This window comes from Echiichthys vipera (assembly GCF_963691815.1).
Source record: "Echiichthys vipera genome assembly, chromosome: 9".
NCBI classification, from domain to species: Eukaryota; Metazoa; Chordata; class Actinopteri; order Perciformes; family Trachinidae; genus Echiichthys; species Echiichthys vipera.
The window spans coordinates 14,439,835-14,463,066 of NC_139834.1; the positions used below are offsets into that span (position 1 = coordinate 14,439,835).

The 23,232-nt window shown below is 39.7% G+C and overlaps 1 protein-coding gene across 1 annotated transcript; it reads left to right on the forward strand.

Moving 5' to 3' along the window:
* Window positions 1-1,293: 1,293 nt before the first annotated feature.
* Window positions 1,294-21,896, forward strand: slc9a8 (solute carrier family 9 member 8). Its single transcript, XM_083920597.1, has 16 exons — window positions 1,294-1,621; window positions 2,626-2,807; window positions 5,198-5,278; window positions 6,420-6,478; window positions 11,245-11,328; window positions 11,940-12,041; window positions 12,290-12,324; window positions 13,382-13,525; window positions 16,239-16,377; window positions 16,655-16,760; window positions 16,855-16,971; window positions 17,055-17,137; window positions 17,256-17,367; window positions 17,958-18,178; window positions 18,957-19,103; window positions 20,662-21,896. Exons 1-16 carry the CDS (start codon window positions 1,383-1,385, stop codon window positions 20,773-20,775), a joined length of 1,965 nt encoding a protein of 654 aa, XP_083776723.1. The 5' UTR covers window positions 1,294-1,382; the 3' UTR covers window positions 20,776-21,896.
* Window positions 21,897-23,232: the final 1,336 nt, after the last annotated feature.

Sequence of the window (23,232 nt, forward strand, 5' to 3'; positions counted from 1 at the left end):
AGTTTATACTTCCTCAGGAAGGAGCTAAATGTAACAAGTGCCAGCGATATGGGCATGTAGTAGCGTCGTGTAGGGGAAATAAAAGATGTGGAAAGTGTGGAGGAAACCCAGAGTTTGCGCAATGTCAGGCTGAGGAAATAAAGTGCTGTAACTGCAGTGGGAACCCATTATGTCTTAATTTAAAGGGTGTGGGCATCACTATAAGGTAGTGAAAGTACAAAAATTAGTGCAAGGGGGAGATATTGGAAATGTTACATACAGATGCCTTGGAGAAAGTGAGGGGATCAGGAAAACCTGCTGTGCCGGTGGCAACTAGCATCATCTTCCCTGCCTGTGGTTAAATGGGCAGCAAGACACATAATTGGGACACAGGCATTCCTTGCATTCATGGTAGATGTCATATGGGCAGCTAGAAACAAAACCAGAAGGTCTGATGCCATAAAATACGTGGTCGATGCTGCAGAGAGATTCCTTTAGGAGGTATTTGTGGGCCCAGAGGAGCTGCACAAGTACCTACATGAGGCAGAAGCTGGAAGTACATGAGAAAGGGAGACGAGAAAGGAGGTGTACAGACAGGAGTGAAGCGTGTACTGAAGAAGGAAACAGGGCTAAGCTGCAGATGTTCTACATATTACAATGGAATGCAAAGTGTTCTGTTGCAAATGTGCAGAGAGGTTTATGGATGTGTTAAAAGATCAACCAGAGGTGCTATGCTTTCAGGAAACATGGCTTAAGCCACGCTAAGACTTTGTGGTCCCAGGTTATGAGAATATTAGAAAGAATTTCAAATGAAAAAGCTGGAGGAGGTTGTGCAACTTTTATAAGATGTGATGTACATTACCAAAGGGTGAAACGTAAAGTGTAATTCCGGCGCTAAATCATCCCATGGTGTTTTTTTCAATTGTGGAAAAACATGTGCTAAAATGCCTCTGGGAGCGTTAAATTACCCTCTTGGAAGCCAAAATGCATGCTCAAGTGTCCTCATGGGAGTCAAAAAACATGCTGAAGTGTCCTCATGGGAGCCAAAAAACATGCTAAAGTGCCATTTTTTCTCTTTTTGCCCCTGCCCTTCCAAAAGTCTGTGCACGCCACTGTCGCCACATAAAACAAAGCACCAAAGGGCTCCTTCCTTTTGGACTCCAGTCATTTGGGTAGGTGATTTCAATGCACAAATAACCCTCGTTGGGGCAGTAGAATAAGAATAAGGGATAATATTGGTAACCCCGACCTGCAGGAGGCAGCAATGTGGCATCTCGTCTGCTGGAAATAATCAAAAGAAGAAGAAGACCAGGAAGTGGAGTTGTGATGTCAACAGTTCAGCGCTGTCGACATGGATTTAAATGTAAAATGTTGATTTGGAGTTTACATGTACCGGTCTGAGCATGAGTGGCGTTAACCGTAACATTTTGTTGCTCTCGTTTCTGCTGTTATTCGTAAACCCGTGCGTGCCAGAGCGAGCTGAGAGGGACAACTCGTTGCACCTGCACGGGAGAGATGACGACGGAGGAGGAGATGGGAAACATAAGGAGACTCCAGTTGAAAACCAGCAAACATTAATAAAACATGACAAAGGAGGTGGACACGATGCCGTCGACCTACAGAAGGATGGACAGACTGTCAGGTTTGAGGCGACACATTGATTTGACCCACGTACTCAATGTACAATGTCGCTTGCATTAGCTAGCGGTAACGTTAATGTACTCAATGTTCGTAATGTTTCAGGTTTACAATGTACTGCAGTCTGGCTCACGCACAACTGAAGACACGTTGCTTAATTAACCTACAACACCAACGTTACTTAAATAGAACAAACCTAAACCTTTTAATCTAATCTTTAAGGTTCCTTCATTTGAGTCTTTAAGTGTAACGTCAGTTACGAGTTATTACCCATATGATTAAAGTAAGTGACTTTAAAATGAAGTTGTTGAGACATTCAGCAGTTATAAGTTTACAATTAATTTCACCATGGATGTCCTATGTTATGCTCACTTTAAGGTTCCTACTAGTATTTGGGGGTTTCCACAGAAACATGTTCACATGCTTTAGCTCCCAAAAAACACATAATTTGGGTCATGCTGTCTGTCTGAATATACCTGTTTTCTCCTTCTGTCGGAAATGCTCCGCCTGTCTCTTTAAGAACCCCTCCTGAAAAGCTAAGTCTGCGTTTTGCAGCCTGGAAATCACTGTTGAAATTGAGCGTCACTGTAGCTGCACTTTCTACCATAGCAGAGTTGTGACATCACAACCATACAGATGTCCTGACTCCTCGTTTAAAGGCAGGTTTCTGAACACTGACAGTGTGCATTTCTCTGTGAATTGAAACTTTTGATACTTCACAGTATTTTTATAGCACCACGCTCTATCAAAGTCATTTATTTTTTTCTATCCGGGACCTTTAAAATTTATATAAAAAGTTTGGGATGGGCTAGTTAGGTGTAAAATTAAGCAATCCCCAATTTAACACTATATTGTGCAACAAATCTTTAAACTTGAAATCTTAGACTTGAATATTTTGGATTCTGTAATTAGTGATGTATATTCAATCTAGAGTTGTGTCTAATAATCAATTGATTTGATTGTATGAATCACATCAACATGATCTTTTTCCTGACTGTCTCCTTGCAGCAAGTCCAATGACACTGAAAACTACAGCAACGAGACCCTCCACTCTACAACACCTGCTGTCAAGCCGACAACCCCGGCACCCCCAACCGTCAAGCCCATTTTGCCTGTGCAAACAGGGGTCAAAGCCCAGGAAGAAGAGCAGTCTAGTGGGCTGACAATATTCTTCAGCCTGCTAGTTATTGGTTGGTAGACTAGAGTATCTTTCTAATCCAGTCTTTTCTGCCTCATTCTGTAGCTTTGTTCAAAATCGTTCCCTATCATAGAAGTAGTGCACTATATAGTGTGTACGCCGTGTTGTAGTTGTGTTTAAATTCTCTGTGGTTAATTTCATTCACTATATAGTCCACTATAAAATACCCACAATGCACAGCTAATTTGAGCGTGCATACGATGTACACTACATTGTATTCCTGCATACCACAATGCAATGCGGTCGTGTTTTACTGGAGGAGAAGAAGAAGCAGAAGAGGTGCGGTAGCCAGAGAGCTAACTGCCGTTACGAACAGTTACCAACAACCATTACGAACAACCGTTACTCATGAGCTGACTAGTTCCTCACAAGCCTACTGCTGTTACTCGCTCATGAAATAAATGAACCGTAGGCTATTACAGCTCGCAAACAGGACCAACATAACACAAAACCACACTTTAACACCATCGAAATTTCAACAATTTATATGTCCTCCTGAGTGCAGGTTTGTATCATAAACAGACTGTAAAACGAGTTTACAGCTCTGTTTGTTTATGTGATGCTGGACGCACCTGCTTCCGCCACACATGTATCCGGCGCATGTACTGATGCAACGATTTGTTAGAAAATTCTTATGTAGTGTCCGAAATCTCCTGTGATCATTCCTTATATAGTGCACAATTTAATAAACACTACATAGGGAATATTGAGTGAGTGAATGAGGGAATGATTTTGAACACAGCTTGTGTTGTAATCTGTTACTATCCCCATAAAGTCCTTGTGCACATTTTTTTTTTTACGAGTGGAATCTATATATATATATAACATGAACATACAGGAGGGGAAATAAGAGTAAAACAAATCCACAATAGGAAATATGATCATTGTGGTACACAATATACATAATGTAGACATCATTCATTCATTCATTCATTCATTCATCTTCAACCGCTTATCCCGGGGTCGTGGTCGCGGGGGTGCTGGAGCCGATCCCAGCTGACATCGGGTGACATCGGGCGTACACCCTAGACAGGACGCCAGTCTATCACAGGGCACATAGAGACGTACAGAGACAGACAACCATTCACACCTACGGGCAATTTTAGACTCATCAATTAACCTAACACATGCATGTCTTTGGACTGTGGGAGGAAACCGGAGTACCCGGAGAAAACCCACGCAGACACGGGGAGAACATGCAAACTCCGCACAGAAAGGCCGAGGTCGAGATGCGAACCTGTGACCTTCTTGCTGTGAGGCGACAGTGCTAACCACTACACCACCGTGTAGCCCTTAATGTAGACATCATACAGCTAATTATGGAAGGCAAATGCACAGCCACTTAAGTGATTTCTGAAATCAGATGTGTGGGTGGTGATTCACGAAGTCTATAAAGAAAAGGATGTGGTTACACATTAATACAGTTTGTGAAAGGTTCTGAAGAGCTACTTCAGACAAGTGACTAATATGCACTTCAGTTCACATCAGGTTTAATGTCATGTTTACCCCTGTTAGAATATGTATAAATATACCAAGAACGTAACATGGATCATGGATAAGTTTACAAATTGAACTAACTGTTTAAACGTAGCAAACATTCTATTGGTTGCAAGAAACGCAACATGCAGAAAATCATCAGTGGTTTCACAGAGATGGTATAGATCAATAAATGAGAGGCCACCTCAGAGTCAAGCCTAGAAACCACACATTAGTCCCAAATAGCTCTTCCGGGAAACCATATTAACATCATGTGCTTTAAGGCTGAAGTCAGTAACTTTCTATTAAAAAAATCAAAACATGTAGCTCTGGTGCTCCCTGGTTGCTCCTAATGGCATCTGCAAGATTCCACCACGACCCGCCTAAGAACCCCCAGAGCCACTCAGTCTCTGATGCAGTGTCAATGACTGCTCTTGAACTCCGAACGAACTGTGAAACAAGGCAGAGCTGATCAAATATAAATCAAGACTCTGTTACTGACCTTTCCCAGCAACGTATTTAGGTGTACTGTTTAATTGTAAATTGAGAGTTTGTGACCAATTCGAGCCAAAACTAAGCACAACCTGTTGCATTCACTGTGTCTTAAGCTCCACTGCATTTCTGCCATACGTATGAATGTTATTTCATCGTGACCCTGGGGTTTGTCATCATAGTAATCCTTATTTGGGTATGCACTAATTTAGCACTTGATGCGCATAGTTGCCTATAGTACTGTTGCAACCTACTTTTATGTTTTAACTTTGGTAGGTGATTTTCCCTGTCCAGTCGTCAGTAGTTTGTGTGAAGGAAAGCAGCCAGAGAAGAGATCTTAACAGTATATGATGTGGGGGCTATTTTTGTCCTAGATATTCATTCAGTGTTCTTTGCTCTTCCCACTCACCCCAGGTATCTGCATCATATTGGTGCACCTGCTTATCAAGTTCAAACTGCATTTTCTTCCAGAGAGTGTGGCTGTTGTGTCCCTTGGTGAGTACTTCTCATGTAACATGTTGTTCTGCACAAGCTGGATGGCATTTGCAATGTGTCTGCTCTCAAAAATCCACGTTTTTGTTTTTAAATGCACGGACAGATTGAGGACATCGAACTGATGTCGAGACTGATTTGGAAGTTCTTATACTCCTTTTGCTTTTTTTAGATTATGTAAAATTAATGAAATTGATGCTTGTTCTCATGACTTACACATATTGTGAATTGTAAAAAACAATCTCAACATAATTGCCATTTAGGGTGTGTCCAGCAGTGAATTAAACATCTACAGCTTAGTATAGTTAGTCCTAAAATCATTTTCATCAAAATCAAATATGCGTCTCTTAAGATGAACAAAGGCTTACCCACAGGTATCATTGGCAGCGTTATCCGAGACTTAGAAAATGCTTTCTTGTAAAAAGATTTATTTAACTTCTTCTGTGAAGTCAATTTAGGGTAATTCTACTTCCTCTGGAGCCTTCCAGTATCTCCTCTTTACATGTTTGTGCAGTTACACTGACTCAAACTCCCTGACACACATCTATCTTGACCCTGAAGGTCCTTTCCTCTTGCCTGACCTGCATGCTGCACATGAGACTGAGATTGTCTTGGTGTTTGGAGCAGGGGGCTCTGTTGAACAGAGATAACGCTCTGCTTACAGATCAGGAAGAACTGCTCTTCCTTCCTCATCACGTCCTCGATCTCATTTACTCATTGTGTGGTTTCCTCTGCACTTTCCCCTTCCATCTGCCCTGTATATCTGAGTCTTACACAATGCTTTGATGCTTGTGCTTAATTTCTTTTCCATCTTATCTCTCGTATTCTTCTTTCTCTGCCCTTTACAAGTATTTGTTTTTTCCTCAACCTTTTAATTAATGTTTTGTTGGGCTGTGGAACAAGAGAGCTGAAGGCCCAAGGGCACAAAACGAAGACAAAAGCCCTAGTTCACTCTTCATATCTAATTTATCCCTCAACTATGGTGGACATTTGCCAGGCATCCATTTGTTTTAACAACTAAAATAGCACTTTGCCTCAGGTTTAGCACTTCATTTGTACTCTGGTTATATGGAAATTTTCATATGAAGTCATAATATATGTAAATGGTAGTATTGTTTTTTTTGTGTCTTCTCACTCTCTCCAGGGATTCTAATGGGAGGCGTCATTAAGATCATTGAGTTCCAGGAACTGGCCAACTGGAAGGTATAGTTTTGACTCCTTGTTCGCAGCCTGCTTCACAGCTTTGTGTCCACAGCTCTGTGTCCACACTGCACTGGCCATAATTCTTGTTCATAATTCACCATTTTTGATGCCTAGCTTGGTTTTATCCGTTTAGCAAGAACAGATACATTGCACTCAAACAAAACACACAAGTACATATGCAAATATAATGCGTCAAGCCTAAAGTATGTAACCCAGGGCTCAAGACTGCGACCATATGGTCACATTTTGCGTCCAAAATTTGAGAGTGTGCGACTGAATTTTGCATCTGGTCGCGCATGTGCGACCATATATATAGTATAAACATGCACTTTACCTATTAAAATAGTAATTAAAATGAATGTCCCTGTCAAGAAAATACTGAACTTTTAAAGTTGTGTTAAAATCTGGTCACGTCTCGTTCTTGTGGTCCCAATGTCGTGTATCGTGTATCGTCCAGTCTCGTGACCTGAGGGTCTCGTCACACCCCTTAATGTATGGTCTATTTTTTTTAATATTGTACTCTCACAAAAGTGCACAACAAAAATGTGACACTGAATTTGAAACAGCACATTATACAGTAATCTCTGCATATATTTTTCTGGTGGCGCCCCTGAAATTTTCAGTTGGGGGCAGTGCTCCTCCTCCAATATATCCCACAGCAAAATCTCTGGAAACTCCCCACCCATCCCCAAACCCAATAACCATCTGTTGTTCATGTGCTGTATATCTCTCTTTCTGTGCTGTTCTTTTTGCTCAGTCATTCATTTCCTGGCCGCTGTTGTCACAAATCTCATCTCCCTTCTCTACAGTCTGTTACCTACCTATAGTGACACACCATTTATTGCTTGCTATCTTTCCCTCTGTTCCAATGAGAACCTCTTTTTTTTTCTCCTGGATCACCCAGCCTTTAATTAACATTCCTTGTTCTCTGCCAGAGAATGAATGAACAAGAGATGGAGAGAGGGAGATGCAGAATGAGGGGGGAGGCAGAAAAAAGGGCAGGTTGTGTCAATGTTTCTTGCGCACAGGGGCCCCATTGTTTTTTTTTGCTGGGGGCCCATGGGTGTTGCTGAGTCATCAACACTACTAGTAACCAGAGCCCCCATAGCGCTTACCCTTCTTTGCCCCTGTGCTGTGAATCTCTGGACCGCTATCTATATGTTTATGTTTAACCCACACCAAGACTTGCTCACCTGTCCATAGTAGGCGAATGCTTTTGCCTTTGCAGCATCATAAAAACTGAGTAGAGTAGAGTGTAATAAATTTACATTGTGATATGCGCAGCTTCTTTGCAAGAGCATTGGATATGCTAAGTGGTTTGTAGCCCTTCTAAGACCAGAGCCATAGTGCAAATCCATTATGTCTGACCTCTTAGAGAGTGCCCCTAAGAGCAGGATGCACCATGTAACCTGTTCAATGAGTAACGCAGCCAGTGTCAAAGCTGTGATCTGTCAGCGTCATTTTTTCAACTGCATCTCTTGAAATTGTGCATACGGTGCACTTGTAGGTTTAAGATGGATGCTTCGGACTATGCTAGCTAACTTTAATGCTGGCACCCTCTCCTCAAACAAGCATGTTTCCAAAGCTGGTCCACTTGGCTTATGAAGCAAGCCTCAGGGACTGCCCCACAAACCACCAAGGGTGAACAAACCCCTCAGGCGGTGACATGCTGTCATCACTGGCTTTACATTCGCCTTTCACCACCAATCTGCTTTCTTTGTTTTTTGTTACCAACACTTCTATCTCCAGTCCTCTTCCTACAATCCAGAATATGGAGAGAAGATTTTTCCATTGTGTGCTTTTCTTGTACTGTTGGTTGCTTTTCCTTTTCTCTCATCTGCCCATTTCTCCCCTGTGCTCTGACACAGGTTGAAGAAGAAATAGCATGCTGTTAAGAAGTAACACGCTAGCAGCAATTTGTCTCCTAGGCAAAGCGCACAGAGAGATACATAGGTGAATGCATTTGCATCTACAGTGTACTCTAGATGATGATTTTGTTTTCTCTCTCTACTGTATTCTGTTGCCTCATTTTTCCTCATTGGCTGCAGTGGTGTGTTTTAAGCCCCAAAGGGCAGCACATACTTTTAATAGGTCTCTCTCCCAAGCCGTGGAGAGAGCGACACAGGGAGAACGGTTTTAATTGTGGTTTCAGGGGACTTTTTCCCATGTGGTGATGTCACTGTGTGTGTGTCAAAGCCGCGCCTCCAGGGAGCCTGTACTCTGAGCGAAGGTCTCCCCATCGTTCCCACTCGTATTTTTCTGTTATCTCTCGACCCTCTTTTAACTGTGCTCCCTTCATCTTTGGCATTCATCTTCTCTCATTTAGTTCAAGCTCCGTCTCAGCACCTCCCTAGAGTACACCCATCCTCTGCTCTCTGGTTTTATCCATTTCATCTTTTCTTCTTTTACAACATATATTTCTCAGCTGTCTATCATGCATGCATTCTCATCTAAAACTGGTGCTAAATCGATCAGTCAATCAACAGTAATTAAATAAACAATTTTTAATTTATCAAGCAATAATGCCAAACATTTGCTGTTTTTAACTTCTCAAACATGATGATTTGCTGCATTTCTTTGTTTTATATTTGAAGACGTCACCTTGGGCTATGGGAAATTTTAATGGGTTAAATTGTATTAACATTTTATTCTGTAAATTACATTAACAACAGATCAATCGACAATAATTTTAGCCCTACTAGCATGAGTCTCTTATCAACAAATAATACAAAGCACGAGCATGACCTCTGTTTATTTAAATTAGTTTGAACGTGCATATGCAATATCTATATGTGCTTGTTAAGTCACTCCATTAAACATCCTTACATGGATTCATGCAGGAGTACAGATGTAAATGTCAGATTGTAGTGCATGCAGCGTATACCTTCTTATGTCTCAGGTTTTAATATTCATCCCTGACCTTTCACCTGCCCTGAAGGGTAAAGTCCAGCCAGATATAAAAGTCAAGAAAAACTGTTGCTCTGGGAGCAGTCAACGTTGGCCTAATTTTCCTGAAATTTGAATACATAATAAGACACAAGAGCATAGCGTTTTACTCCAGCATGCATGCTATATAGGATATCCTCTTTGCCTTACTTATTTTTAAGAACTTGTAGTGAGAATAGTGTGGGTCGGTAGGTGTCGTCAAATGTATCATTGGAGCCAAGTTTACCATCTCGGCAGCCAAAAGTCAGTGCACATTCTTTAAAAGATGTGCTGTGGTATTGTCTTCATCTTATTTGCCATAAGATCTCACTCCTTAGGATCATAGCGCTGAATAATTGGTTAGATGGGAGAAAAATAGATTACAAATTCAAATTATTAAATTAGTCATTTTATTATGTTTTCCGCTTGCCAGTTTCTTTTGAGCAGTTTATTTTCACCATTCAGATGTTGCAACTGTATGTCAAATAATGGGTCATTTTAGATTAAAAGTGTACTTGTCAGAAAAAAGCAAATTTTTTTCCACTGGCTCACCTCTCAGCAGTTATATATTACTAACCTATAGCTAACCATATCTCCGTATTTATTTTTCAATATTCAGTATTTTCAGTATTTACAGAAATAAATTGTAGGTACTTTTTAGGGAGTCATTGTCCTTATGTCCAGCTGCTTGTGGGGTTATTGGGGTCGAGAGTCAGGCTCTACCAGCTGTCAAAACCGGCTCCCATAATACAATGAGAGAGATTGTTGACTGGATGGCGTATAAATGGGCCTGCCCTCTTCCATCTTTCTGACAGACACAACTGCAGGGTCAACCATGGCCTAGAAATAGATTTTCCCCAGGAACATTCACTAATGCACACCGTATACTGACTTTTACATTACTTACGTAGATTATGCACAGAACACTCACACACACACACACACTGGCTTATACAAGAACACATGGCCCATCATGCACAGACACATTGGCAGCCAGAGCGTAATGCATGGGCACATGATGCCTACGCCTGATCTTGGAGGCTGGCCCATTAAGCTGTAAAGCAACAATGATTTCATTATAGTGCTGAAATAGTCAGAGAGCTATGGTCACTGGGATATTCTGTGTGTGTGTCTGTGTTCGCCAGCTGTTTTGATAAACGATTAATTGGTTTAAGTAATTTTAAGAAAAACTAAGTTACATTTCTGTCATTCCAGCTTCTTAAGTGTGAATATTTCAAGAATTTATAAGTCATTTCAGAATAGTGACAATGGAAATCCTTGTAAGTTGCAGCGGGTGTGTGTGTGCGTGCGTGGGAGTCTGAAGTCAACATCTAAATGAGTTTGGTCAGATGAAGGGCTGTTACTAACCAACCGCTCAGACACTTCCTCCCATGTCACCTTTTCCCCTTTTCCATGACTAAGTATTAAGTCAGCTGATGATCACGGTAGCAGCCTTCATTCGTCTGATGATTAGTAGAGAATATCTGTGTAGGATTATGTAATCAACACAAGCATGTGTTTTATCATTCAGTCACATACACATCATTTGCTTATATATGTTTTAGCCATGCATTAGCCATGTAGGCTCATTAAAGATGGCAAAACATAACACAATGTGTATAAACAAATACTTTGTTCCATAAAAATGTTTCCTGTTATATACCTTTTCATTTTTTTTTTAACATGAAAGTATTTCTAAATGTTCACTACTTGCAGCAACCAGCTACAATTTGTTAATTAGTCAGTGTGCAACTCCAAGCCAAGGTTAGAATCACTTGTCTCTTACTTACTACTTTTTTCTGTTGGTTGTATGTAAAGTTGTCTCTGTCCTTCCCTCAAAGGAGGAGGAAATGTTCCGACCCAACATGTTCTTCCTTTTGCTCCTGCCGCCCATCATCTTTGAATCTGGATACTCTTTACATAAGGTACAGCAGTGTGTGCATGGAGCTGATTTTACATGACTCAAAATGTAAAAAAGAGCTTGACACATTAGAAATGTGGTGTAATGCAATCCAGCATATGTACAGAGCCCATTGATTTTGACAAAAACAAGTTAATAGTTTAAAAAAAAAATCATAGCAACAATAAGAAATAAAAGAAATAATAATACCTCTGCTAAAACTACTTTAGTACTTTTATTGTAGTTTGCAAATGCAGCCTGATACAATTTCCAGCAAAAAACACAATAAATGAACAGTGAGCTAAAAAGGCTCTAGGTTTGCTTTATCCTTATATGGTTATGACATAAAACATAAAAGTATAAGCAGCTCTGCTCTCTGTGAGTTATGTTTTTTCTGTATTGTCAAAATGTTCATATATTATCATAACTGAGGTGAAATGGCGGCTCATGAGTTTTTATTATTTATAACAGAGTATTTATAGACACAATTTGCATCGTTACTCACAGTAACATTATGACTTTTTGTATGACTCTCCCTTTACGGTGCCCTACTTTTCATATTAATGCTTGTTATGTTATGTAACACCAAACATCTTCAAATGTCATGCTAATTAACTCCATTTCATGTATGTTCAGGGTAACTTCTTCCAGAACATTGGCTCAATTACTCTCTTTGCTGTGATCGGCACAGCTATCTCTGCCTTCATAGTCGGAGGAGGTATCTATTTCCTTGGGCAGGTGAGGATTGTAGTAATATCTGTCAATAACGCTGGCATTGTCACAGCCTGTTCAGACACAGTGTGAACTTGTCTTGTGAACATGTCTTGATTACATATTTTCATTACATTTTTATTTGACATTATTAGCTTGTTAATGGAATAAAGTTGCAAATGACCATTGTTATCTCTTTATTGTTGTTGACATAACCAGCTCACCTTGTTGCAGCTCTTAATAATAATGTCTGTGTCTTGTTATGTTTTTCTCAGGCTGATGTGATCTATAAGATGACTATGACTGATAGGTGAGTAGTATTGTTCCACTCTAACTAGCACTCTCTAGACACCCTCAGTCTACCTTAAGAACCAAGCCCTCAGAAACCAGTAGGACAGTAGGAGAGTTTTCTGAAGATGTGACACACAAGCAGTATGCTACTCCACACCCATGTGTGTTTGTTTTTTTGTTTTTCTTAGAGAAGCTTGGGGTTGTTCATTTGAAACATTTATCATCTTATTGGTGCACAATCTACCCAAAGTGAGGGTGTGTCTTGCATTTAAGCAGGATGTTTGCATATTAGTTTCCTTTACTAAGGAGAATATTATTGTTTCTTTCTGTTTGTGTTTGTTAGAACGATATCTTGAAAACGGCTCAACAGATTTTAATGACATTTGGGGAAAAAATAAGGACGTGAGCCAAGAAAGAGCCGATTAGATTTTGGTAGGGAAAGTCCCGAATCGTAGATATCTAATCTGTTTTCTGTCTTGGACTTCTATTTCCAACGCATACTCTACACACCCATTTTAACAAAATAGTCTTTTAACCATCTCTCCCCCTACAGTAACTTAATCCAAATTCTCCAAATTGTGCATGACATACAGTAATGTGGATTACCCTGAAAAAAGTTGATTCATTTACTTTTAGTTGGTTTATTTTCTGCACATGTTACAGGACACAAAAACAATGCATTAAAGGATTAAAAAAGGATTGTATACATGCATTTCAACAAATATAAATGCATGAGTAAGAGATTTTTTTATTACATGAAATTTCATTGTTCTTTCCTAGAATTGTTCACGTACTGTCCTCACACTTGCATTGTGTAATTTTAGCCTTCTGGAACAGGATTTATGTATTCTACAAAAATCATAGCAGTTATTAAAATAACATTTTGTAGGATTGTGTTGTCTTAGCAAACCCATGCTTCCTTGTCTGCGGCCGTTTCCTGTCGGCCTTCCTCTGACCTTCACAAATTAACTGTGTTGTGTCCTTTTGTCACCATATGTGTTTGTTTCTTAATTTTTCAAACTGTATCAGTGTGTCTTATGACAACTGAATAACTAGTTTTCACTCAACTACTATAGCTTTGCCTTTGGCTCACTGATCTCAGCTGTGGACCCTGTAGCTACCATCGCCATCTTTAATGCCCTCAACGTGGACCCGGTCCTCAACATGCTGGTGTTCGGTGAGAGCATCCTTAACGACGCCGTCTCCATTGTCCTCACGAAGTAAGAATCTTTATCCACTCTCTCTGGGCTTAATTCTTCTCTGGGGGGAAACATTGGCACATTTACAATTGCCCGTGCATGATGTTTACACAGCTTTTCACCACCAGCCACCCTAAGGAAGATATGCACAAATCTGCAGATGTTATGAAAAACTCAGGCACACAGTGCCACTGCTCTTAAAAAATGTTTCACACATCGAAACACACTCTCAGAGTCATAGGTACATGCAAACTCCGACTGTGATGTCTCTAATAGATTGAATTTTGTGAAACAAGGCATTTGTGATGCACCAATGTATTTTCTGACAACCATAATATTTACTGTTTTACCTTTCTGTAATGCAAAACTTCCCTAACACAATCTCTTAGAAGTACATGCCAAAATAAACTCTTAAACAGTGCCAAAAAGAGAAATATTGCCATGGTTTTCAGTATATTTTACACTTTTTATTTCTATTTCATAACCTGCTGCTGTTAGGACCTCTTTTCACCTCAGGGTACAATTATCTGCTCGGGTGCAATAATCCTCACGCACAGAAACAGTGAGACACCGGTTCCTATAATTCCAGTGTAAATGTCAGCTGGGGTATAGTCAGGCATCTTCCAACCTTTGAACCCCACCTGCCTTCTTTCTGATTACCCTATAACAGGAAGTGAGGACACCAAAAGAACGAGTGACCTATTTTAACGCCTTACACATGCACTTTGTGGTAAAGCCATGGTTTCAAATGCAGAGGATGTGGGTACATTTGTATCCAAATTTGCTGAATGTGAAGTCCAAAAGCTGAGACTTAAAGGGGAACACCACCTAAATTAGAATTTCTACATGTTAATTCCATGTCCTAGGCCAAGGAATCTATATGATAATATTGTTTAACATGACTGCTCTCTTTCAAAGCCAGAAAAGTAACTCTTAAGCTTGTGATGCCATCAAGTAGAAAATTTGGAGCTGCTCCATATACAATAAATGTGAGACTGGTTTTGTCAACCCAGAGAATGGGCTCATTGTTTCCTTTTATTTTTAATACCCAAATTAATTTTATTCTATTGAAGTGTTGTCAGTTGTAAGAAATGCACCCATATACTCAGAACGTTCCCCTGGGCGTGTTCAGTGTCATCTATCAGCTTTATTCATTGTCTATGGAGCAGCTCCAAAGATTTTCATTGGAAATGTTGACATAGTATTTGTCAAACCAGAAACTTCCAGTAATGAGTCCCTATGCTGCCCAGTACAAGTGTTATGAAACTATCTTTACTCATAGGGGACCATCTATTTAGAGTATCACTCTCTCAGATCTGTTGACCAAGATCGTCGTGTATCAACAAGATGGTGGCCGCACACACCAACACACAAACTAAATCTTGACAGACAAGTTTGACAGCAGACAACGGTTGGCAGGAATCCCTTGTTTGTCTGCATCACTGTCATCCTATCTGCTCTCTCTGTACTCACTTCATTGCTGCCTTATCTCTCCTACTCACAACCAGTGCAATGTGCAAATGTGCAAAGTGATCTCAAGTGTCTGCATGACTCTGTAGAGTAAATGAATGCATAAATAATGGATAGGCTGAACAGGTCTGGCAGTTTGCTGTTCCCACCTCACAGACTGGCATTCTTAATGTCGGTAGAATCCGGTCTGGAGTTTCTCTTTCACACATGCAGCACGCGACCAGAGATTCTCCATGTCAGATGCTCACTCACTGGAAATACTCACACTCCTTGGAAGAGTGTGCAGGACACACATTAAACCAATGCCTAAGCAGCTGGTTCTTAATATGGTTATAAACAACCGAGTCTCTTGCCGTTCTTTGAATTTGTCTTATGATTTTGGTGCCTATCATTACCGAAGTTGCCATATCTTGTCATTTTCGTTGCTGTCTTTGTGTAAATCACCATTCTTCTTCAATGTCAGAGGTTCTTTTTCTTCCTCTGATGGCTACAGCATGATTGAAACGTCATCAACACGCCCTTTCGCTCTTTGTCAATTCCATGGATGTACATTATTGATTCAGTGATTACACAGTCTTTGTACCCGGGAGCTGGGAGCGTAACCCTGGGCCAACTGAATCGGACATTCGCGTTCTCGCATACAGCCCCACTATGTGATGTCTAGATAATTTCAGGTTTGCAATGCATGTATGAAAGGGGCTTTAGAATGTGGCTTTACAGTTGGCTCAGTTGTTTTCAACAGCCATGCATTTGCTTTGGAGCTTTTTTATTAATTATGTGTTGCCTGGCCATTTGTCTGGATCACAGTTCTTTATTAAAAAAAAAAAAAGATTAAATTGCACAGGTAAATAGACTGTCTGCGTTCCCTACAATATCAATAACTGAGCTGTATTACTACTACTGACTACTTATATTTTTGGGTGGCTGTAGTTCAGGAGGTAGCCCAGGAGGTAGTTGTGGATCAGAGTTCAAATATATGCCACGTGTGAACCAATGTCAGAGTAAATTCCTTTATGATACTGTTCCTGTTTAGTCACTGGGGAGATACAACACAATCGTTGTTTGTTTAGCGAACAGGTTTTTGATGGCAGGATTGCAAACTCTGCACACCCACTCTAATCTAACACACACAATCTCTCATAGTTTGTAGGATTCAATGGTGGAGTGTTTCTGCCCTCTAGGGTCAGATAGAGGTATGACAACACTGGATTTGTAGCTGTAATAATTTGGATTCATTTGTCATACTTTTTGTTTTGTTTTTCAGCACAGCTGAGGGGTTCTCAAGCTCAGACAACTCCATGGTGACGGGCTGGGAGACTTTTGTGCAGGCATTGGGTTATTTCCTCAAAATGTTTTTTGGCTCTGCTGCCCTGGGAACCCTCACTGGACTCATCTCAGCTCTTGTATCCTGTGCGTGTGTGTGTGTGTGTTTGTGTGTGGTACAAGCTCTCTTTTCAGTATCAGTCACATCCACTTCTTGTTTGTTCAACTGCCATTAACGTTGTGGGACAGAGAAGTCTGAGTCAGTGCTCACAGTGCAAAGTTAGCTGGATTTGAAAACTGTTACAATGAGTGAAAGAGAACATGATATGATTTTTCTCATATAAATACCATATTGTTATTTGCGGTCCAATTTGTGTGTGTTTTTATCTTGTGTAAATTCCCTAACTCACTGATAAGTTTCTAAAACACTTTGATCTGAGAAAGACTCCTTCACTGGAGTTTGGTATGATGATAATCTTTGCGTACCTTCCCTACGGCCTGGCAGAAGGCATCAAACTATCCGGTGGGTGCACATATTCATGGATGCATGCCATAACAACTATAACAAAGTTTTTCGTTATAGTTTTTTTAATGCCATTCTTCGTCTCCACCTACAGGTATAATGTCCATCCTGTTTGCGGGAATTGCAATGTCTCACTATACCCATCACAACTTGTCTCCTGTCACCCAGATCCTCATGCAGCAGACACTGCGCACAATGGCGTTCATGTGTGGTCAGTGAAATCTGTCTGTTACAGCCCAATTCCCCCTTTGTTTTCATTTTAAAATAAGTTCTCAACACTATTTTTCTCTTTAGAAACATGTGTGTTTGCCTTCCTCGGTCTCTCCATCTTCAGCTTCCCTCATAAGTTTGAAATATCCTTTGTCATCTGGTGCATAGTAAGTGTTCTTGCATTATTTTTAAATGTTATCTAAATGTTGATGTCAATTAAACTTCCGGTGATCATTCCCAGGATTCTCAGTGTGTCAGCTGTCATTCTCTTTGTTCTCTCTGTAGGTCCTGGTTCTTCTCGGCAGAGCAGTGAACATCTTCCCTCTGTCATTCCTACTTAACTTTTTTAGAGACCACAAGATCACACCCAAAATGATGTTCATCATGTGGTTTAGTGGTGAGATGACAGTAAACCTTTTGTGTCACAAGTATATCAGACAGTTGGCACTTTATCAGCGTCTAACCCTTGAATATTGTCCTAACGTAGTGTGCATGTCTTTTTGTGCAAATGAAACAACTAGAGCTAAAACAAGTTGTCATTTAATTGATGAGTCAATCGGCAGGAAAATAATCTGCAACTATTTTGATGATCAGATAATTATGACTTTGCGGGCAAACATCCAGCTTCTCAAATGTGAATATTTGCTGCTTTTCTATGTCACATGATTTTAAACTGAATTTTGGAACATTAGTAAAATGTGAAATTTTCTGCCATTTTATGGACAAAATTATTCATAAGTCAGTAGAGAAAACGATTGGCAGATTAATGAATAATGAAAATGATCGCTATTTGCCCTCTATATATCATAAATAAATTAAACAATTCAAACATATCAAGCTTACTAGTGTCTAGATTTCAGTTTACATTATATATGTATTATTGATAACTATTTATGAAAAGATTTACAGTTCATATTTAATTTCAAGTGAGTGTTCTCACATGGCATTTTTTTGTCCCAATCCTTTGTCTTTTCCTTGCCTTTTTAGGTTTGCGAGGTGCTATTCCATACGCGTTGAGCCTTCACCTGGGCCTGGAGCCCATTGAGAAACGGCAGCTAATTGGCACCACCACCATCATCATTGTTCTCTTTACCATCCTCCTCATGGGGGGCGGAACCATGCCACTCATTCGCATCATGGACATTGAGGAAAGCCAGTCGCGCCGCAAAAACAAGAAAGACATCAATCTCAGCAAGACACAGAAAATGGTAATGGATGAAGCACTTGGACTTCACTTTAATCAGCACACACACACACACACACACACACACACACACACACACACACACACACACACACACACACACACACACACACACACACACACACACACACACACACACACACACACACACACACAGACAGATTGCTGTGCCACCCCCTTCCATCAGACCCTTACCGTTTACTTGAGAGAGAAAAACAACAAATGACTGATTGTGGTATGTGTGAAGGACACTGAATCAGTGGCGAACAAACCACTAATCACAAAACTCAGAAAAGCACAAATATACCTTAACTGACATTCATACAATATGCCAGACATATCAGAATACAACCTTTTAATATTTCAGTTCTCCGTTAGCTCTAGATAATGGGTCATTCTTTTGAAGTACATCTTACTATTGACAGCATGTGGTGTTGTATTTGCATGACTTCTGCGGTCAGTGTATGATATCTTCCAAAGCTAAGTGTTACATCCAGGATTACCAGCAACTAGATCTATCAGCTCTCCATGTTTCCTTAAGGCTCTCATGCCCTCTTTGATGTAATTCCCTCTCTTTGCTCTTTCTCCCTTATCTATGGTCCTCCTCCCTGTGATCTCGACTCAATCTCCCTCACCGCTCTACCTGACTTTTCCCTGCACTCACCTTCCTCTCTTCCATCTCTTTCACCACTGCCTCATTTGTTGGCCCATCTCCTTTCATTTCTTCCTATCTATCTATTTATCTGACATTCCCTCTCCCGTGCTCCTTACTTTCTTTCCAGGGTAATACCATTGAGTCAGAGCACCTATCAGAACTGACAGAGGAGGAGTACGAAGCTCATATCTACCAGAGACAAGATCTGAAGGGCTTTATGTGGCTTGATGCTAAATACCTTAACCCTTTTTTCACTCGCAGACTCACCCAAGAGGTAAGACAGAAAGAGAAAGACAGAAATCCTCTAAGTCACCTGGGACGCTGTGTTATATTGCTCGCAATCCCTTCTTTGTATTCCAATCATACTAGTTTGCTCTTGGTCCTTGTGCTTGGCGTCAAATAAACCAAAATGCTTCACAATATAACAGCTACGCAGAAAATACCAATATGATAAAGCTTGTAAATTCTTTTCTTGAGACTGTGAGAGGTGGAGATTGAATTTGATCTTTGTTTTTGAAGCCATATCAGGATATTTAAGTATTTGGGGCCCCTTTGGGGTGCTCAAGGACTAAAGTAATGTATTGAGGTTTTGCACAGCTTAGATAGAAGAAATAATTCTAATGACTTCATTTATATAGCAAATCAATTGATACAAAGTGCTTTACACAGACATAAAAACAAGAAAAGTTACCAGATAAATAATAAACAAAAGTATAATTGATAGAGTAATAACAAGAGAGGTATGACTTACTAAGACACAATGAAATGTAATTAAATAAAGTAAAGTAAAATGGAATACGAACAGATTCAGGAGAAAGCGAAAAATGTATTTTTAAGAGAGATTTGAAAGCAGAAACAGAGCTAGCCAGCCTGATCTCCTCCTGCGGGTCATTTCAGAGTCGAAAGGCCCTGACTACAAAGGTTTGATCTCCTCTGGTTTTTAGCCTTGACCTAGAAAATGTTTATTTTCTTCTTAAAGTTTGGAGAGGTGTTACAGAGTGAGACAGGATTACAGCGAGTTACAGGAGTCTAAGCGGGATGTAATAAAAGCGTGGATGACCGTTGCTAGATTCGTAGCGGATTAAAAAATATGTCATTTTCAAGGAAGTTGCAGAAAACGACTGACTTCAGTTGTTGGTCAAAGATTGTTTTCAAAGAATAACCCCCAAATTTTTGCACTGGGTTTTAATACAACATGATAGAGAACCTTCGTGAGAAGAGAAGTACAAAATATGGGGATAGGGAATGGCAATTTCTTAAACATCAGCTGCACTGGATTTATCCCCGCTGACTGACCACTGCAGTTGAGGACACTGCATCTTAGATGTTGCGTCAATTGTAAAAATTTGCGTCAAATTTCGTGAGCACTGCACTGCACGGCAACGTAAGGTTTACTGTGTTGGGGTGTGGTTGGACAAACCACAGTAAGAGCCTGTTACCTGCAGTTTTTTTTCAGCGCACTGTGGCTTTCTTTCTGCGCTATTTTTTCATCCCTATCCCAGTATGTTAACTCATGCGCAGTAGCTTGTGAGCCTGGTAATTTTCTTTAGGCTAAACACATATCCACCTAGTTTGTCGTTTTGCAAATGGTTTGGTTTTCCGAAATAAAAAGTTGAAAAGGAGCATTTTTACATACTTTAAAATCCGCATGAAAGCGGCTTCTTTGACTAAATCAAAACATATCATGCAAACAGGACTACTTTATTCTAGGATGTGTTATATTATCTACACTCAGATCTGTTCATAGTTATATGAATATAGGCAAGTCTGTATGTTAATATGTTATTGCCTGTGTGCTTATGTGACAATCTTGTGTTTGTATTGTCTCACAGGACTTGTTGCATGGCCGGATCCAGATGAAGACCCTGACAAACAAGTGGTATGAAGAAGTTCGCCAGGGGCCCTCAGGCTCTGAGGATGACGAGGATGAAGCAGAACTTCTGTGAAATGAACAAAAGCTGTCAGGTCATAAGAGTGTGTGTGTGTGTTCATCTTATGTTAATTCACCTACTCACTGATAAGTTTTTAAAACACTTTGATCTGAGAAAGACTCCTGTGTGTGTGTTTGGTACAAGCTCTCTTTTCAGTGTCAGTCACACAGAATGTGCAGAGAAACTGGATTTGAAAACTGTAACAATCAGTGAAAGAGAACGTGAAATGACATTTCTCATATAAATACCATATTGTTATTTGCTAAAGAAAAACGACAAGTTTTGTTGATCCTGAGAATCTTTTCCCGGATGTTGCTTTTATGAAGGTTTAGGTCTGAAGGAAAGACGGCAGGCAGGGAAGTTGAGAGGAACATTTTCTGTGTAAAGCAATACTAGAGCACCTATTCCTTTTTGTATTGTTCTCCTCTGTGGTACCAGCTTATTTAAGGTTTGCTAGAAGGTTACTTTGTATCAGGGGAAAGGACGCAACATGATGTTGCTACAGGCTAAATGATTTAAGTGGTATTTGTAGTACGCCACAGGTTGCTGCTGATTTGAATAGCCTCCTGTTGAAATATATTGAATTCTCTCCGGCTCTCAGCATTTGTATGCATTAATGACTTTGAGTCATATATTCATGTAATGAAAGAAAATACCAGAAGTGCCGCACAAGCTACCACTACACCCTCTAGCAAAGAAGCAAACAAAAAGAAATGCAGGAGAGTGTTGAAGCTAATGACATGCATCGGGTTATACAAGCAATTTTTATAACATTATACCTTGGCTAACAGGAGGAAAATAGTGCTCCGGAAATTTGGAAAATTGTCTTAATTTAAAATCCTGGTTCCAGTTTGGTTTCCCTGAATTAACCTTCCTTGTTTACTCTGCACATGACACTGCATTGTGTAGAACTAGAAATGTTTCTTTTGTGATTTTTCACTATGGATTCCTAATGAAGATAGGCACCAATGAATGTGTGGGTAACTGGGGATAATGTCATCTGAATGTTGATCTATTTTTTTCTATTTATTTATCGAATGTTTTGTGTTGTTTGTGGGCTAAAGGCTTTTATACAAGCTCTATGAGCACTGCTGTATTATGGGGGAAAAAATCTATAATAAAAAATTGACGCCCTTTATGTTGTATGGAATAGTAATTTCATGGGAGCATCACATCTTAACAAGTTTTTTCTTTTGCTAAATCTCACAGAAACCTTGTGGGGAAAAAACAGTTATTACTTTTTGAGATACCTGAAGGAGACCAAAGCATTTACTATAGTTATGATATATGACTTGCAGTCTTTAAAATGCAACATTAGAGCACTTTTATTAGGAACTCAAGGTGAACTTCAAACCAATAACACATAATACATGTTTTAATAAATACATTTAGCAAATTTAGAAGAGTAGTGCAATACTGAATAATAAATAATAAATAAAAATCACCTGAAGATGTTTACAAACTAAACTTGGAAGTAGTCCATGAAAGCACTTATTGCTGTTATCATTTTAATACCTTTATTTTATTTATCATTCATTTTGTTTGGCCTTACTAGTTGACTTTCTGCAGAATATCCTGCACTTTCCAAGTAGTTTTTAATGGTACTATATAAACAAAGTAAGTATTATTGATTATAGAGAATACAAAACACAAAATGCATCTTAAATAAGATACCATGTGACATAAAACAATAAAAACTCAGTTAGCTTCATATCATCCTAAGACCTTGTGTATGTTTAATATTCTCTGACGACTTCAGAAGATATTTATAGAACAACACTTTCATATTTCAATGTGAGTACAGTGAAAATGTCATCAGGCCACTGGAGTTCCTGCTCATTTCATAAGCAGCATGTGCTAATCAGCCCATAGACTGTAAAGTGGGAGATTATAATGTTTAAGACAGGAAGCCAGACCAGTAATTAGAATACATTAAAAGGTTAATGTGTGGTCATGCTGGGTACAGTATCCTGTAACCTGCAGACAAAGCTCTTGTGTCCAACCGTTAGGAACACCAGACTGACATCCTTGGAAACGTCTCATGGGATCTCATTAGGCATATTGATGATGAGGCAACAGAGTTGAAGTCGAGGAAGAAATCCTATCACAGTGTCCAGGTTGGTGGAGTAATTAATGTTGGCAGTGGCTCAAAGTCTGTGCAAGGTGAGTCGACTATAAACCAGTGTTTTTCAAATACATGTTTTAATCTGAATTTCAGATTAAAACATTTGGTAAATGATGCTGCCACTTGGAAACACTGTGTAATTAGTGTCATATTGCCACCACTAACCAGCCTATTCTGAATGGACACCAACAGCTGAAGTATTGGTTTATTCTTGTGAAGCACTTGCTACAACACTGCCAAATATGTACAATAATTTGACTATATGATATGCTTTTTTCCTGTAAATTATTTTTTGTAATAAGAATGCACAACCAGTAGGGGGCGTCTTAATCCACAGCATTGGTCCA

Bases quoted from the DNA above. Each gene is read 5' to 3' on its own strand.
- slc9a8 (XM_083920597.1), top strand. From the start codon at position 1,383: ATGAGTGGCGTTAACCGTAACATTTTGTTGCTCTCGTTTCTGCTGTTA. The intron at 1,622-2,625 runs GTTTGAGGCGAC...GTCTCCTTGCAG, and splicing joins AAGGATGGACAGACTGTCAG to CAAGTCCAATGACACTGAAA. The intron at 16,972-17,054 runs GTCAGTGAAATC...TTTTCTCTTTAG, and splicing joins CACAATGGCGTTCATGTGTG to AAACATGTGTGTTTGCCTTC.